This window comes from Stegostoma tigrinum, chromosome 4 (assembly GCF_030684315.1).
Source record: "Stegostoma tigrinum isolate sSteTig4 chromosome 4, sSteTig4.hap1, whole genome shotgun sequence".
In the NCBI taxonomy this organism is placed as follows: Eukaryota; Metazoa; Chordata; class Chondrichthyes; order Orectolobiformes; family Stegostomatidae; genus Stegostoma; species Stegostoma tigrinum.
This window is the reverse complement of record NC_081357.1, coordinates 35,997,256-36,013,774: the sequence shown is the minus strand read 5'-3', so window position 1 is coordinate 36,013,774 and position 16,519 is coordinate 35,997,256. Positions and strand designations below refer to the sequence as shown.

General features: G+C 39.0%; 1 protein-coding gene across 1 annotated transcript; it reads right to left on the bottom strand.

The window, feature by feature from the left end:
- Nucleotides 1-2,698: 2,698 nt before the first annotated feature.
- Nucleotides 2,699-16,400, bottom strand: irak1bp1 (interleukin-1 receptor-associated kinase 1 binding protein 1). The gene is made up of 4 exons (XM_048531877.1): nucleotides 16,101-16,400; nucleotides 11,002-11,067; nucleotides 7,381-7,511; nucleotides 2,699-3,324 (listed from the first exon to the last, which is right to left on the bottom strand). The coding sequence occupies exons 1-4, from the start codon at nucleotides 16,380-16,382 to the stop codon at nucleotides 3,054-3,056; spliced, it is 750 nt and encodes a 249-aa protein (XP_048387834.1). The 5' UTR covers nucleotides 16,383-16,400; the 3' UTR covers nucleotides 2,699-3,053.
- Between the last annotated feature and the right edge of the window lie 119 nt (nucleotides 16,401-16,519).

Below are 16,519 nucleotides of genomic sequence, written 5' to 3'. Positions count from 1 at the left end.
TAATAAATAATTTTGTCAGTTCCATTAAGCATGCAAAATTGACTTAAATGAACAGCAAAAATTGACAATGTAATTTTCTCAATTTTAATCAGAGCAATTTCATTTTAAAATCTTAAACATTTTGATCCAAAAATAAACAGTTTGTTACTAAGGTGGACCTTGCTTCTGGCTCTCTTCAAAAACAATATCAATTCCTGATTTTAGTGCAAACACTCTGAGTCCTCATTCAGGCAAAAGGTTCTTACAACAAGGGGGCAAGGAACGGTTGAATTAGTCAGATTATATAAAACCCATTGAATAATTTATTAATCTAGTTATTTTAGTTACAGAATTTCAAGCTCACTTTGTCATGAGAATTTTAGGGAAACTAAACAGGTGTATGTGAAACATTGCGTAGAAAATGGAATTGGGACACATTCCTCCAGAAAAAAAAACACTCAGCTCTTTCACCAGCTATTTATGCACTGAACTGCAGCCAACGAACTGATTATTTTTCCTCTCAAGGGGAAATGGCCTGTTTTTCTGAGCCAAAAAAAGGGGATCTTGAACTACTGCTTTAATTACTGTTAATTCATGCATAAATCATTGCCTCTATGAGCAACACCAAAGGCTGGATTTTAGAAAATGCTTTTTTGAATTTCCACTATTAGCCCAGTTGATAATGCAACCATCTGGTGTTACACATTATTATACAGATCAGGTCCTATGTGAGACTCCTGAGCTAGGTTTTCCAGTTTGAATTACATGAGCTCCCAGTTGTAATATCAGCAGGAGATTTTTCAAGAGGCACTGACAAAAGTGACATATGTAGGTCTACCTAACAGCCACTTGCAGTTGGGAGCGAATGTAATGTAGTATTTTGCAAGTGAAATCATCTCACATATTTATCCATACTAGTGCTGAGTGTAAGGCAGACCAAAAGTTGTTTCTTTTGTTTTACTGTGCATAATGGAGTAGACACAGCAGATCAATTGTAAAGCCTGTAGCACATTTTTACAAGGAATGTTCAAACAACTGGAAGAAAAATCTTTTAATTTTCTCTAGTATCTCTGCCAGAGGATGCACAGTCCATATATTATGGGGGAAATGACCTTGGAAAATTGCTACAATTAAAGTTTCACGGTGAACTCATGCCTCAAAGTAGTGTCAGTGTTCCAAGCATTGAAAACGGATACTTTACCTAACCTGAAGCAACAATTGGCGTTAATGACCACAGAATGGGAAAATGAATCAGTCTTGCTGAGAATTTGTTGATCCCAATGCAAAGATCCACATAGTGTATAAATGTTGAATAAGAACAGGAGGAAGCTTTGGTTCCTGTACTCCAACCCTTAAGTTGTGGTAAGGCTGATTATCCAGTTATCAGTCAAGGTCTGCATACATGCTTGAAGATTGTCTGGATGGTTAAGGTAAATGAGCTTGTGAAAACAGAAGTACGCAAGTCACTGAGGTTTTTAATAACCAAGTATTTAGTACAAAGTAGGTGTCCACGTACAATTAATGGTAGCTGAGGTATTGTAGTAAGTTACAACAAATGGATGGAACTAAATATACATGAAACAATAGCAAAATACTGCAGATGCTGGGAATCTGAATTTTTAAAAAAGTGCTCAAGAAACTCAGCAGGTCTGATAATATCTGTGGAAAACAAAAGTTCCTAGGGTCTCAAAATATTAATGTTATTTCTCTCTCCACAGATGCTGCCAGACCTGCTGTGGTTCTCTAGTACTCTGTTTTTATTTAAAACAAATATTAACATTAGCATGGTAGTAAATAATCTACATCTTTGAAGAAAAAGTAGCTTTTTTTTTTACAAAATACAATTGTTTTAAGAAATCTTCTAACTTTCCCATTCTGACCCTAAAAATACTTGTCACGTCACAAACATGTATTGGTTCACAACATTGAGTCAAAGAAATGTGTTATTTTAACACTAGAATCTGAATATTGCAGTAACTGTTAGAAACTGCACTCCTTTCCTAGGAATGTTTTGGGAAGTGAGGAAGCGGAATCTGGTTTTCTCAATTACATTGCCAGGTTCCGACTGTTAACTCTGAAAAAATGTCAGTGAAAGGGCCTGAATATAATTCAGGACTTGGGTATGATAGGCCCATCATAAACTAATATTCTAGCCTCTAAGTGGCATAATTTCAAACCATCCCTCACACATTTAATAGCAATTGTGGAAGTAGGGCTCCTTAAACTAAGAATTCATGGTTTCTCTTGAGGAGTTTAACATATCTGGAGGCCAAAACAGCCAGCGAGTTGAGGTAAACCAACTTCCAAAGGACATTAGGGTCAGATGGTGGGAGGTTTTCAGATGGCAGAATTGATTTAAAAAATAAAATTCGACCATTGGTTCCCTTGTACAAAGTAGCACATATCCTGGACTAAAAAATGGAAGGGCAGATATCCCAGTCACTCCATATCACACCTCTATGACAGGTGGATGCTTAAAATACACCTGGCTGTCAAACTCTTGCAAATTCTACTGTGTTCACTGCTGCAGCTGACTAAAAGAATTACATCCTGCATTACGTTGGATGTGTAGCAACAGCAAGCTCAACAACCTGAAACAGATGTGCTGCATTAACAATAGTTTCCTTCTTCATTTTGTATCAGCAATGAAGATTAAAAGATTATATGACAGAGAAATGATTGAAAAAAATTTGATGATACTGACTGTTGCACAAAAGATTACATGCCTCGTAGCTGCATCTATGAAAAAAGCCTGTCGTCAATAACTTTTTGTTCCTCGGCATCTTTTGCCAATAAGCTGACAGATGTTCCATGGAGTTTTGGTTACTGGTGATGAGCTGAATAAGTAGAAATAACAGATTCTGTTATGCACAAGACTGATGGATCCATTGTAATCACACTAAAGAACATTAAAAATGAACACCATCAAGAATTAGCTAATACAGCATTTGCATCTCCAGCTTGCTTACAAATTCTGCATTAGTACAGGTTTGAAACATTCTCGCCCCTTTTCTGAAAAATCAGCCAGTTTCCTGATTCAAAAGCTTTAATTTATAAATTCAAAAGGGTCTTACTCAATTATTTCTTTTGAGATTATCTTTTGATTTAAGTTCAAAAGTCACAAAGACTTTAGAACAAACAGTAACAGATGCATTGCTAATTTGCTGCTGTAGAGTCAATGGCCTTGTATTGTCCACTGCTTGTGCTTCAGAGGTTAACCCTTCAGTTTCTTTAATTTCTTCTTCTCGAACAATCAAAGGTCTGCCGAGTGTCTGACCAAGTAGTCGGCATACTTCAAAAGCTTTACGTCGAGAATTAGCAACTGCTCGAAGACACGCCTGCCGTCTATACAAAATAAAACGGAACTTGGATAAAATTTTATTTTACTCTCCACAGTTTAAAAAAAAATACAGCAGATGCTAAGGCCTTGGATTTTAACTGCCCACCTAATTCCTGACCCTCTACCACCCTAAAGTGTAAGGCAGCAAGGAAATTACAATTAAGTGAGCGGTTTACGCAGAAATTGTGGTCGGTAAGAACACCTGTACAAATGAGGTTCTCTTCAAACATGTGGTGCACTTTGATATCATCAAGGCTCAGTATGGCACTGTAATCTAAGGCCTGAGTAGGATATTAATGGAGTTTCTTTAGGGCAAAGCTTGCCAGAAACATTAGCCAGGACCAAAAGAATGTAAATGCTCCACACAGCTCTATGAGGAACCCTTGGGCAATTCTTGCCCTGGACTTCCCTTACTGGAGAACTTGTGGGGGAACATTTTCACAGGTTTTCAGCAGTAGCTACTTGATGCTAATTTCTTGTGCCTCATCCCAGCAGGGCAGTGATTTCGCTGAGAAATGCAAATGAAGCAAAGGAGCTAAATTTCTGTTACTTAGCCAACCCCATTCATCAAGTTTTTGTAATGAAAATGAAACTCTGGATTCCTACAGGAAATACAATCAAAGTTTCACTGATGTTATGGTGGGAGGTTGGCCACTTCCCTGAAGAATTAGTATAACTGGCCACAGATTAATCAATCAACTTCTGGATGTTCAAATTTCTGTTTTAATAAATTCTCCAACTGTCTGATAACTTCATGAGCTATTATGATTTGTACAATAAACTTTTTCATGTTTCCACACTTTTTGTATGCATAATTAAACCTTAAAACATTTAAATTTCTTTTTTCCTCAAGTGTAACTCCATTATCTTCTCAAAAGAAAGAAGTTAGTACCAGTACCCAAAACACTCCACTTCCCACCACACAAACCTAAGGTCATCCCTGAGGTTGGATCACCGGCCCAGAAACATTAACTCTGTTTTCTCCTTCACAGATGCTGCCAGATTTTCTGAGCTTTTCCAGGAACTTTCTTTTTGTTCCTGAGGTCATTTCCGTTGTTCGAGTCTGAAGACCATTTTGTTTCCTCCACCATATGGTAGTTATGACCTTACAAGTCATTGTTTTAAAGGGATGTTAAGGAATCTAACAATAGGATTGAATTGATTTAAAAAAAAGGTACATGGAATTTAGTGCCAATAAATTACATGGCTTTATTTAGAATAACAGAGGCTACAGAGGTTCAAGTGGTTTGTCCTACATCTGAAGTCACCTTAATCCCAAAAGAAATACCTTTATTATCTGCAATAAAATTAATGAAAATATGGCACGCTACAGGGGAAACAGGAGAGTTTTTTAAAAATTACAGTATGTGGGCATTACATTAATTTGCTAATCGATTACAATCTTTATATCAAGGTTGATTATGAACTTTCTTCTTCAAATGCTACAGTCCCTGGCATGTTGATCCACCCACAATGCTGCTAGGCTGGGGTTCTATTCAGGGATAATAAAGCAGTAGTGATATAGTTCAAGTCAAAGTGCTGGGTGGCTCAGATGAGAACTTGCAGACGGTGCTGTTCCTTTACATGCTGATCGTGCACTTCTAAGCAGCACAGATTGTAGGATTTGCAAGTTGCTGCAATACAAATGATACTGATCTTATGGTGCATGTGTGTTGGAGGGAGTGAATGTTTAAGGTGATGAATGGGCTGCCAGTCAAAGAGGCTGCTTTGCCTTGGATGGTGTCAAGCTTCTTAAGTGAGGCTGACATTTGTTTCCTATCTTAACTGCTTTGAATTAAGTAGCTTGATGAGCCATTTCAAAGGGCAGTTAAAAGTCAACCACATTGTTATGGGTTGAGAGCTACATACAGGTAAGGGCAGGAGATTTTCTTTCCAAAAAGGGCAATAATGAACCACATGGGCTTTTACAACAATCAACGACAGCTTTGTAGAAGGTGGACCTACTTTTGCAGGGGAGTCACTGCAGACTAGCCAGCCTTTGAAATGGAAGAATTGTAAACTGTGATAACAGTGTGCAACTCCAAAAGGACAAATTGGTGGAATGGGTAGAAAGGTGGCAGATGAGGTTATAAATGCAGAGAAGGTGACACACACTGGTCCGAAGAACACTGAAAGACAATATAAAGTATGGAGCATATTTCTAAAAGGGATGCAGGAAATACCTGGGTTTATGTGCGCATAGATCTCTGAAGGTGGCAGTATAGGTAAAGACAGCAGTTAATAAAGCAGTGTTCCTTCTTTGTTAATTGGTTCATAAAGTACAAGAATTGAAGGTAATGATGAACGTATGCCTGTGGATTTCGGTTCTGGGTGCCACATTATAGGAAAGATATGAATATGTTGGAGAGAGTGTCGAAATGATTTGCGAGAATGGTTCCCAAGAGTGAGAAACTTCAGGTTATGCGGAAAGATCGATGAAGTTGGGATGGCTCTCCTTGGATAGATGTTAACTGGGAGAAGATTTCGTAGAGGTTTTCAAAATCATGAGCAAGCTAAACAGAATAGATAGGCAGAATGGCCTCTTTCTCCTCCCTAACGAATCTATAATTCTGTGATCTGCTATTGTAGTCATGTGTGTGAGCGTGTGAGTGAGAGAGACCGGTACAATAAAATTTCTTGTCAGTGGTGACTGTCTGGCTCAGAATGTTAATAGTAAGTAAATTGCCAATTGGCAATGCCACAAACATCAAGGATAAGTGGTTTCACTGCCTTTTATTGAGATGTCATCACCTGGAATTTTTGTGGTACAAAGCTACTTGCTACTTACCAGCTCAAGCTTGAATGCTGTCTAGGTCTTGCTAAATGCAGCACATCATGCTTCTGTACCTATTCATCACCATTTGCAACTCTTTATTGTGCAATCAGAAACATGCTCACTTCCCGTTTTATAATGGAGGCAAGTCATTGATGAAGCAGCGAAGATGGTTGGGCTTAGAAGAATGCCCGAAGAAACTAACAACAATTTTCTAGGGCTGAAACTTCACTTTTACTGACCCTCCTTGATGCCACATTGTCAAATGTCTCTTAGAATTCAAGGACAGTCACTCTGATTTAAATTTTGGAATTCAGCTCTTCTGCACATATTAGCACCAATGCTGAGTAGATATGATATAATGTAAACTATATATTGGTGATTTGCGGTCAACTTGAAACCAGTTTCAAGTCAATACTACATTGATATCAATGGCAGTAATTGATTTTTATATTCAAGCATGAGAACTTAGATTCCCATTGAAGTATTCCCCAAACCCACTTGTTGATGTATTAGTTTATCTTAAAAAAAATACCTAGATTTGGATGCAAGTGGTTTTGATATGCCTTATATCTCACTCGACATTTATTTCTATGGTAGAAACATCTACACCAATACAACTCTAAAGCAATCCAATTGATTTCAAAAACTCAAAATTTTGTTTTAAATTCATTAACATGATTTATTGCCCATCCCTAATTGCCCAGAGGGCAGTTCAAAGTCAACCACATTGGGTCTGAAGTAAAATGTAGGCCAGACCAGGTAGGGATGGCAGTTTCCTTCCCTAAAGGACTTTAATGAATAATATGTAACATATTTTGGTAACAGACAACGCAAGACTCATTAGTACATCCATAACGAGGCCCTTCACTTCACCAAGCCCATGCTGCCTGTTTGTAGGAATGACACAGTTTGTCCAATAGCTATACTCTATCTCCACTGCCCTGCAAGTTTGTTTCCCTCAAGTACCCATCCAATTTTCTCCATCACTGTAGGCAGCAGGTTCCAGGTCAATACCACTCACTATTTATAATAACGAGCAATTAAGATCGTAAAATTTGTGCTTTTTAAAAAAAACTTAACTAGCTGTAAAATTACTCCATCTGCAAGGAACTTCAGTTTGTATGAGCATTAAAAAGGGTTTAAAAAGTGTGTTTTAAATTATTAGAAAAATGAATTGTTCATGGAATAAGTAAGCAGTACAATAAATAATCTAAAACACTGATCTTTCAACAAGACGTCAAAGGGTCTTGATCCTGGCTAACAAAAACAAAGTAGTCCATGTTACCTGATACTTTCCACAGCTTCAGTTGTGTGATAAAACTGAGGTGAACCAACAACAACAGAACTGTCTAGTTTCTCCACCAATAAATTACAGCAATTCTCCATCTTGCTAAAGTCATCGAATATAACAGATATCTGGGAAGTAGAAAAATTCTTTTTAAATATTTCAAAATGATATCAAAATCTGCGGCTTAACTAAACAAAATATAATGAAGTGAAAGATGTTCAATACTACGTATATACATGACACTTTTGGGCTGAGGCTGAACGAGAGAAGTAGACTTAATAACGTCTTCCGAATCTTGAACATTACAATCTTCCAGTATTATCTACAGCTCAAGAACTAGATATTATGGGGTCGGTAGGGCTGAGTCTGTCGTTTTTTTCTGGTGCCTAGGTCGATGGCAAGTGATCTGGCTGGCTGGTTCCATTTATAGAGTCATAGAGATATACAGCAAGGGAACAGACCCTTCAGTCCAATCTGTCCATCCTGACCAAATATCCTATATAAATCTAGTTCCATTTACCAGTATTTGTCCCATATCCCTCTAAACCTTCCTATTCGTATACCCATCCAGAGGCCTTTTAAACTGTAATCATAGCAGCTTTCACCACTTCCTCTGGCTGCACTACCCTCGGCATGAAAAAAAATTGTCCCTTACGACCCTTTTATATCTTTCCCCTCTCACTTTAAAGCTATACCTTCTAGTTTTGGACACGCTCACCCTGGGGAAAAGACATTGCCTATTTACGCAATCCATGTCCCTTGTGATTTCATAAACTTCTATAAGGTCACCCCTCAGACTCCAAAACTCCAGGGAAAATATCTGCAGCCTATTTAGCCTAACCTTATACTCAAACCCTCCAACCCTGGCAACATCCTCGTAAATCTTTTCTGAACACTTTCTACTTTTACAACAACATCCTTCCTATAGGAGGGAGACCAGAATTGCATGCAATACTCCTATATGGCCATGACATGACCTCCCAACTCCTCGACTCAATGCACTGACCAATAAAGGCTTGGGTCTAGGCCCAAAACGTCAGCTTTTGTGCTCCTAAGATGCTGCTTGGCCTGCTGTGTTCATCCAGCTTTACACTTTGTTACCAAACATACCAAATGCCTTCTTCACTATCCATAATACCTGCAAATCAAGGAACTGTGAACCTGCACTCCAAAGTTTCTTTGTTCAGCAACACACCCCATGACCTTACCATTAAGTGTATAAGTCCTGCCCTGATTTGCCTTTCCAAATTGCAGCACCTCACATTTATCTAAATCAAACACCAGTTGCCACTCCTCACCTTTTTGGCCCATCTGATCAAGATCCATTGTACTCTGAGGCAACCTTCCAGGCTGTATAGTAAACCTCCAAATTTAGTGTTACCTGCAAACTTAATAATCATGCCTCCTATGTTCACATCCAAGTCATTTATATGAATGACAAAAAGCAGTGGACCCAGCACTGAATCTTGTGGCACACTACTGCTCGCAGGCCTCCAGTATGAAAAGCAACCCTCCACCACTACCCTCTATCTTCTTTGAAACTTAGTAGCATTTGGTACAAATGTGTGGCTTGCTAAGCTATTTCAGAAGGCGATTGAGACTCAATGACATTCCCTGAAGGAATTAGTGAACGATATGGGTTTTTCCAACAATCAACAGTGGTTTCATGATCATCAGTAGATTCTGAATTCCAGATTTTTCTTCCTGAAACATAATTTTTTGAAATATTGAATTCAAATTCTGTCATCTGCCGTGGTAGGATTCAAACCCAAGTCCCTAGAACACTAGCTGATTTTCTGGATTAGTACTCTGGTGATAATACCACAGGGCCACGAGACTCTGCATGCAGCAGAATAGAAAGTGGAGTTGGGGCCGAGATAATATTAGCCTTCATCATATTAAATGGCAGAGCAAGCTCAAGGAGCTGAACTGACTACTCTGATTATGGTTCTTATGAAAAGTAATTAATTTACTACTATGCATCCTTGGAACAGCAGGGCAGAGAGTAGGTCTCTTATGTCAGTGTTAAACTATTTTTGGAGAAGGTCTCCCTTCCGCTACTGAGCTTAGGCATTTTGCTGGAGTTGGCAGCATATTTGAACAGTGAATTGGGTAGACAAAAGCAGCTAAAAAGTTAGCCTTAACAACTTTAATAAAGTAATTATAATATTCACCTAACGAGAACAAAAGCTAGTTTCCACAATTAAATACATATAAAACATTCTAACAAACTTAGAAGAACACAAGAAATAGGAGCACACCCAGACTGACACCATCATTCAATGTGATCGTGCAGTTCTCAAATCCACTTTCCTGTGTGCTCCCCAAATCCTTTGATTCCCAGCAATTAAAACTCTTTCATATTTAAATTTATTCCACAATGAAGCCTTCTCAAACTTCGGGAGAATTTCAAATGTTGAGAAAACTGAGTGAAAAAAAATTTCAGTTCCAAATGATCAGACCCTAATCCTAAGGCTGTGTCCTTTGTCGAGATTCCCAACCAGGTAAATAACCTCCAAATCTGTACTGTTAAGCCATTTCAGAATTCTTATATTTTCATAAGCTTGCCTTTTTTTGTTAACTCTGGAATGTATATTCTTATTCATTTAGCCTTTCAAGGCAAGACAACCTCCTCATTCCAGGAACTAATTCAGTGAGCTTTCATTGCACCAAATGCACGTTTACCCCCTAAATATGGGGGTTAAAATTGCATGCAGTACTCCAGATGCAGTCTTAACAAAGCTCTGTGCAATAGGAGAATGATACTTATTCTTTTATTCTAGTGCATTTGCAATAAAGGCCTACATCCCTCTTATCTTTCCAATTCCTTCTGTTTATTATTTATACACAGAACACGGATGTTGTTGGCAAACCAGTATTTATAGCCCATCTCCAACTGCTCAAGAGAGCAGTTAAGAATTGACCACTTTGCTGTGGGCTGGGGACATGTGTATGCCAGTCCAGGCAAAAATGGCAGAACTCCTTCCCTAAAGGACACTTTGAAAGCAGCTTGCTTGGCATTGGGCTAGTTCTTTGTTCCACATTTTTAAGTGAATTCAAGTTCCACAATCTGCCATGGTATGATTCAACCCTCAAAAAAAAGTCCTCAAAACATTAGCATGGGGTTCTGGGTTACTAATCCAGTGACATTACCTCTACGTCACTGCCCTTCTGCTTGCTGTAGCTGTATGCCAAATGTTCTGTGATCTTCGCATAAGTACACCCACGTCTCTCTTTTCAAAAACAATAAGTTTCATGTCTTTTCAAAATATATTCTGCTTGTCTATTCTTACAGTTAAAGTAAATAACATCATCTCATAATTATATTCCATTTGTCACCTCATTGCCCATTTACTTAGCCAGTCTGCATCTCTTTAATATATGTCCTGCATTCACAGCTTACATTCCCATCTATATTAGTACATTTCCAATATTACATTTGTGATTGGATTAAGTTATATTTCACAAATCTGTTCCTTTATAAAACCAAAAATTGACAGTATCAAGTTTTCATCCATTATAATTAAATAAGTTAATGCTAAAGACATAGTTTACACAATAGATATACAGCTCTTCTTTACACATTTATGAGAAGTCACAACTGAAACTGAATAGTACCTCTGCTTCCATCTCATAGGCATTTTCAATTCGCCGAAAATCCTTAGTCACTGTAATACCATCCTCCTGGAACATTAACATACTATTTGAACACAAAATATTCAATGAAAGAGTACTGGTACTAAATGTACAATATTCTAATGTAACACTCAATAAAATCATTGCTCCAACGAGCAGGTACAATACTTAATTGCAACTCCCAAGATATTTCTCTATGGGTAATAGAGGACATTTATTTCAACCCACTATGAAAAGAATTTATTCTTCCAAAAAAATTGTGATTCCTGTTAATAATGAAACTGGACTGTGGTGTGAACCCCTTGGGGATACATATGGATTCAAGGTCTTTCCAGGTGTTTCCTTTTCCCAACAATGGGACACTACATGCATGGAATCCTTCCTTTAAGGATAATACTGTGGTGCATTTTTTAAAATCCTGTGGCTCTAATAGGGCTGCCCCTGAAGAGGTTTTACTTGGTGGGAAGGGGAAAGGAGGTAAGTGAGTACCATCAAAGACAGTTAACAAATGGTGTCAATTATGATGACCGTGTGGAACAGCTCCACACCCCTAACAAAAGAGTCAGGGGAAAGGGTTTTCAAGACAGTTGGCAGTGATAGTTAGTTATGTTTGATATATCGTGATCTTGAATGCAGGACTGATTTTGACACAGGGCAGTAAGATTGCCAGTAATAAAAACAGAAGATGCTGGAAAAACTCAGCAGATCTAACATTTTGGGTCCTGTGACCCTTCCTCAGAACTGATTTTTCTTCACAGATGCTGCCAGACTTGCTGACCTTTTCCAGCAACTTCTGTTTTTATTCCTGATTTATAGCATCCACTGTTCTTTCCATTTTTATTTTGTAAGGCTGCCAGTGTTTGATGTGGTGGTGGATAGCTAAGTTCTTATGAGAAGTTATCTATCTCAACTTTAACTTCTGTTTCTGCAAATACTGCCAGAATTGAATATTTCCATTGTTTTGTGTTTATATTTTAGATTTCCAGTATTTTTCCTTTGGATAAATACCTAAAAAGGGTACAGGGAGGGGTCAGACAAATAAATCAAAAGAAGTCCCATCGTAGATTAATATGACACGAATAGTGTAATCAAAGCATGGAGTTCATTTCTAGATGGAAAAAAATTGAAAAGCAGAGAAGTTTTTTTTAAAAGCTTAAATTTCTTAACTTTGTACAGAAGCATGGTCAGACTACAGGTAAACCTTGGAACAGTTCTGGACTCCATATTATTAAAAGTTTGAACACTGGAAATTAGAAGTATACTACCAGAACCTAGAAGTTACACCAAGTAAGGAAAGAAAGAATAGATGGAGGCTTCTTCTCTAGCAAGAAGACTAAGATTATGAAAGGGTTTTATTAGAGTTGAAATGCAGATGATGGTTCCTTGCACGTTAAACCAAAATTATAAATACAAGTTACTAATTTCATAATTTTGGAGTTAGTAATAAATCCCATATGGGTTTCAAGAGAAACCCTTTTTATTCAGAGAGTCGTTAGAATGTGGAACTCACTATCACAGGGAAATTTAAAAATGGAAACATTGAAGGACGTTAGTTTCTCCAACAATACTCAAGGGGGTTGACACCATCCAGGACAAAGCAGCATGTCTGATTTGGCATCCCATCCACTACCTTCAATATTAACTCCCTGCACAGTGGTAATACATGTACTATCTACAAGATGCACTGTAAAAACTTATCAAGGGAGACAATACCTTCCAACACACCTGTCTACTACCTAAAAGGACGTGGCAGCAGGTACATAGAAACATCACAATAATCAAATTCCCCTCCAAATCTCCCATCATTGTGACTTGGTACTTTATCATGGTTCCTTTATCAAAATCCTGGATTTTCCCTTCCTAATGGCATGGTGGAAAGACTACAGCAGTTTAAGGTAGCTCATTACCACCTTTTCCATTGCATGTAGCGATGGACAATAAATGCTGTCCTAGCCAGCAGCTCACACATCAAATGAATGATTAAACAAAATCTATTTCCCAATTTCTTTTGCATCTAATCTTTGCTTCCTCAAAGTCAAAAGGTATAGATTTGAATATAATCAAGAGATTAAAGTATTTACAGCCTGGAAATGGGCCATTTGCTTCAAAAAAATCAATGTTGTGCAGGTACTGCAAATGAGATTCCTCCAACCTTTCTCTGTCAAAGCTGATAAACATATCCTATCCCCTCATTCATTTGGTTTTCTGTTCTCCTACAATGTTTCTGGGGCAAGGATATCAATATATGGTTTTTACAGTTGATTTCCCTTCCTTCAGAAATTAACTGCAGTATTCCACTGCTAATCCAGCTGAGAAAAGCTAATTCAACATTAAGAAGGGTTCAGCCTGCTGTCACCTTGGTTCCTTCTAGCTGAGGAACAACACCCAAGTTACCTCCCGCTGGAGAACAAGTTCAGTTTCAAAATAAACAAGCACCTTACGTGCTTAAAGTTTATTTTGGATTGCTTTAGTTAGCTCAAGGAAACGGAGTGTGGTAAGTACTCACTATTGATTTTCTCTTAGCCATGGAAAGCTTTCACGAAAGGGTTAATCTATATGGCTGTTGAACACAAGTGAACATGCTAGATGACAATGAAATCAAATACTTGTTGTGTCTGTGAAGTTGGCTCGAACTTTTTTTTAAAAAAATCACAATACTCTGTTTTGCTAACTTTTTATATCAATTTATCCATGGCCTCTCGTTAACATGTTACCTCCTTAGGGACATTATCCACTAACACAGGATCAGTTTATGATGTGGGGATGACACAGATGTATTCCCTACCATTTCTTTGTATCTTACATCTACCTTTCTGCCATCAGTGTGCCCATTCGGTATTGCAGTAAACTGGTCAAAATTGTCAACTGAAGTTATGATGTTCGGACCTGTAATAAACCTTGCTTCACTTGACAGTCCTTATGCAACAATTCCACAGGCTTGATTCCTAATTTTTAACTTAGAAGTACAATTCAAACTTCACTTCCTATTAATCGGTATGATTATTTACTTAAAATTCTGTATTATCATGACCTCTTACCCACTTCACACCCATTAGCAGAGAAATGTTTGTTTTTGGATGGAAATGCTGCAGATGTCTCTCACGTATCCAAATTGGCCTGGCTTCTTACCCGTCTCCAGATCACTTGAGCTTTGAATGGATTGCTGTGTCTATGCATTACACATTAAAAATATCAGTTGTGTGGAACAAGCTGGGAATGGACCACAGTGTCCACTGTTTCTGTGTACTTCAAGACTAAATTTCCTTGACACTCTTAACATCTCCACCCTCCTTAAACCCAAATCTGTCCAAAATTCTACTGCCAATATCTTATCCACTATAAGTGATTCATTAGTCTATTCTTTGTTACATTTAAGGTCTCCTGAAAGAAAGGATTCAAAATAATCATCATAAAATTCCTTCACAACCTTTCAAGACTCTTTGACTGGAATGTATTCATCTTTTGAGCCCTCCTACACTCAGTCTTCTCCCTCTTGATTCGAATGCCACCATTAACGGGCATGACTTCAGCTAAATTAGGTGCATCTCTGGAATCTTACCCAAGGTTCCCAAGCCTCAACATTACTCTGCCCAAATCAGAAAACCTTCTTAAAATCCATCTATTTAAACCATGTTTATAATCAGCTCTTCTAATTATACCATTGTGGCTCAGAAGCTGTTCTTTTCACTCTCACCAGTTCCACACTTTCACCATTACCAAAATGTGTTCTGCATTCGTATTACACCATTCTTTATTTAACATTTTCACTGTTACAGGTCACAATTTTAGAACTGTGTACATTATGACAGTCATCGTAACACCAGGTGCCTGCCAATGTCACAGCTGAATTGTTGGAAAATGCAATTTTAAGCATTTCACTTAGAGAAGCTCAGGGCTTCTATGTGACAATATTTTACAAATTCACATGTTGCAAAGTGTTCATGCATATGGAGTCCACCTTGACCTATTCAAGAAAATAACATACTGTATCTATTTGAGGATTACATACTAAAATAACAATTTTATCAACCTGTTCAATGTTGCTATCACACACCTTTGGAACAGGTGGAACATGAACCTGGGCATCCTGGTCGAGGGCTAGGGACACTACAGAGAAAGTTATTACTGACAACCTGCTCAGAATAAGCAAATGGTTTTCACCATCCATCCCGCAAGCATTTGTGAAAAGATTACATTGAGGTCATTGGATAAAAGGTGAACAAAAACATTTCATTTATAAGTTTGAGACAACAAGGTGTACAGCTGGATGAACACAGCAGGCCAAAAAAACTCAAAGAAGCAGGAAAGCTGATCTTTCAGGTTTGGACCCCATTTCTGAAGAAGGGTCCAGAGCCGAAACATCAACCTTCCTGCTCCTCTGATGCTGCTTGGCCTCCTGTGTTCATCCAACTCTACACCTTATTATCTCAGATTCTCCAGCATCCGTAGTTCCTACTATCTCTGAATTATCTATAAGTCTGTTGGATGCAATCAATTCCTTCTAACATGGAATCGGATAGGATTTTCCAAGTGACTGTCAAATATTAACACTACAGCTGCCCAGCATCACTTGTGGCATCTATCAATTACCAAAAGTGAGTGATGCATCCTTGATGCAAGTTGACTGCATTTTCAAGAGTTAGATGATTATTGTGTCAGGCTTAACTGGGTCACTATGAACAACACGGCCAACCTGCAATGATGACGAATCGTTGAACAACGAAGCTCAGGAAGTGGCCATTCAGCCCAGAATCGATGCCAGTCTTTCCAATACAACGAGACCAGAACTTTTACTTGGGTCATGTTTACACCAATGCATAATGTCGATAGGGTGGTTACTCTCGGGCAGCTAATTTAATCCAGTACAAACTCTGGAATGGGAATTAAGCTTTTTTTTCAGGAGCAAGAATTAATCAATCAGAGGGAAGAAAAAAGATACAGGTTTTAAAAATCCCTTTCAGAGTCTGTGGTGCGCCAAGCTCAGCCCTCGTGTCGAGTGCTGGGAGCAGGCGGCTCCGTTCTCGGCTGTCAGTGTTAACTGACATGGTCCCTCTCCTTCCCTGGGCTCGGTCTAACCTTACCCTCACACCGTGTGCCCGGACGCTCTGCAAGATGTATTCGAGCCGCCGACTGACGCTGCTCTTGGCCGCCGCTGCCGCCTCCTTCCGGCTGGCCACCAGCACGCAGATTCGGGCCCGGTTTGGAAGGGCCGACACCTCGGCTGTGGCGCTGACCTGCACCTCCCGTTCGGCCGAAGGGGAAGGCGCGGGCGACTTGGAGCCGCGGCGCTCAGGCCAGCAGCGTTTGCCATTCTCTGTATCTGACAGCAGCGTCGCGAAGACCTGAGCCGGGCTGATCGCCATGGTTACCGGAGCAGCGGGTAAAATGGCGGCGGGGGTGGGGTGAGCGGCGCCGCTGCTATGGCAACCGTCCGCACCCATCCGCGCCACAGCGGGAGGAAGCGCGGCGCCGTTGCTGTGGCAACTGCCCCCGCCCGCCT

Bases quoted from the DNA above. Each gene is read 5' to 3' on its own strand.
- irak1bp1 (XM_048531877.1), bottom strand. From the start codon at position 16,382: ATGGCGATCAGCCCGGCTCAGGTCTTCGCGACGCTGCTGTCAGATACA. The intron at 11,068-16,100 runs GTAAGGTTAGAC...TTAATGTTCCAG, and splicing joins TCCGGGCACACGGTGTGAGG to GAGGATGGTATTACAGTGAC. The intron at 3,325-7,380 runs GTAACATGGACT...TATTTTGTATAG, and splicing joins GAAGCTGTGGAAAGTATCAG to ACGGCAGGCGTGTCTTCGAG.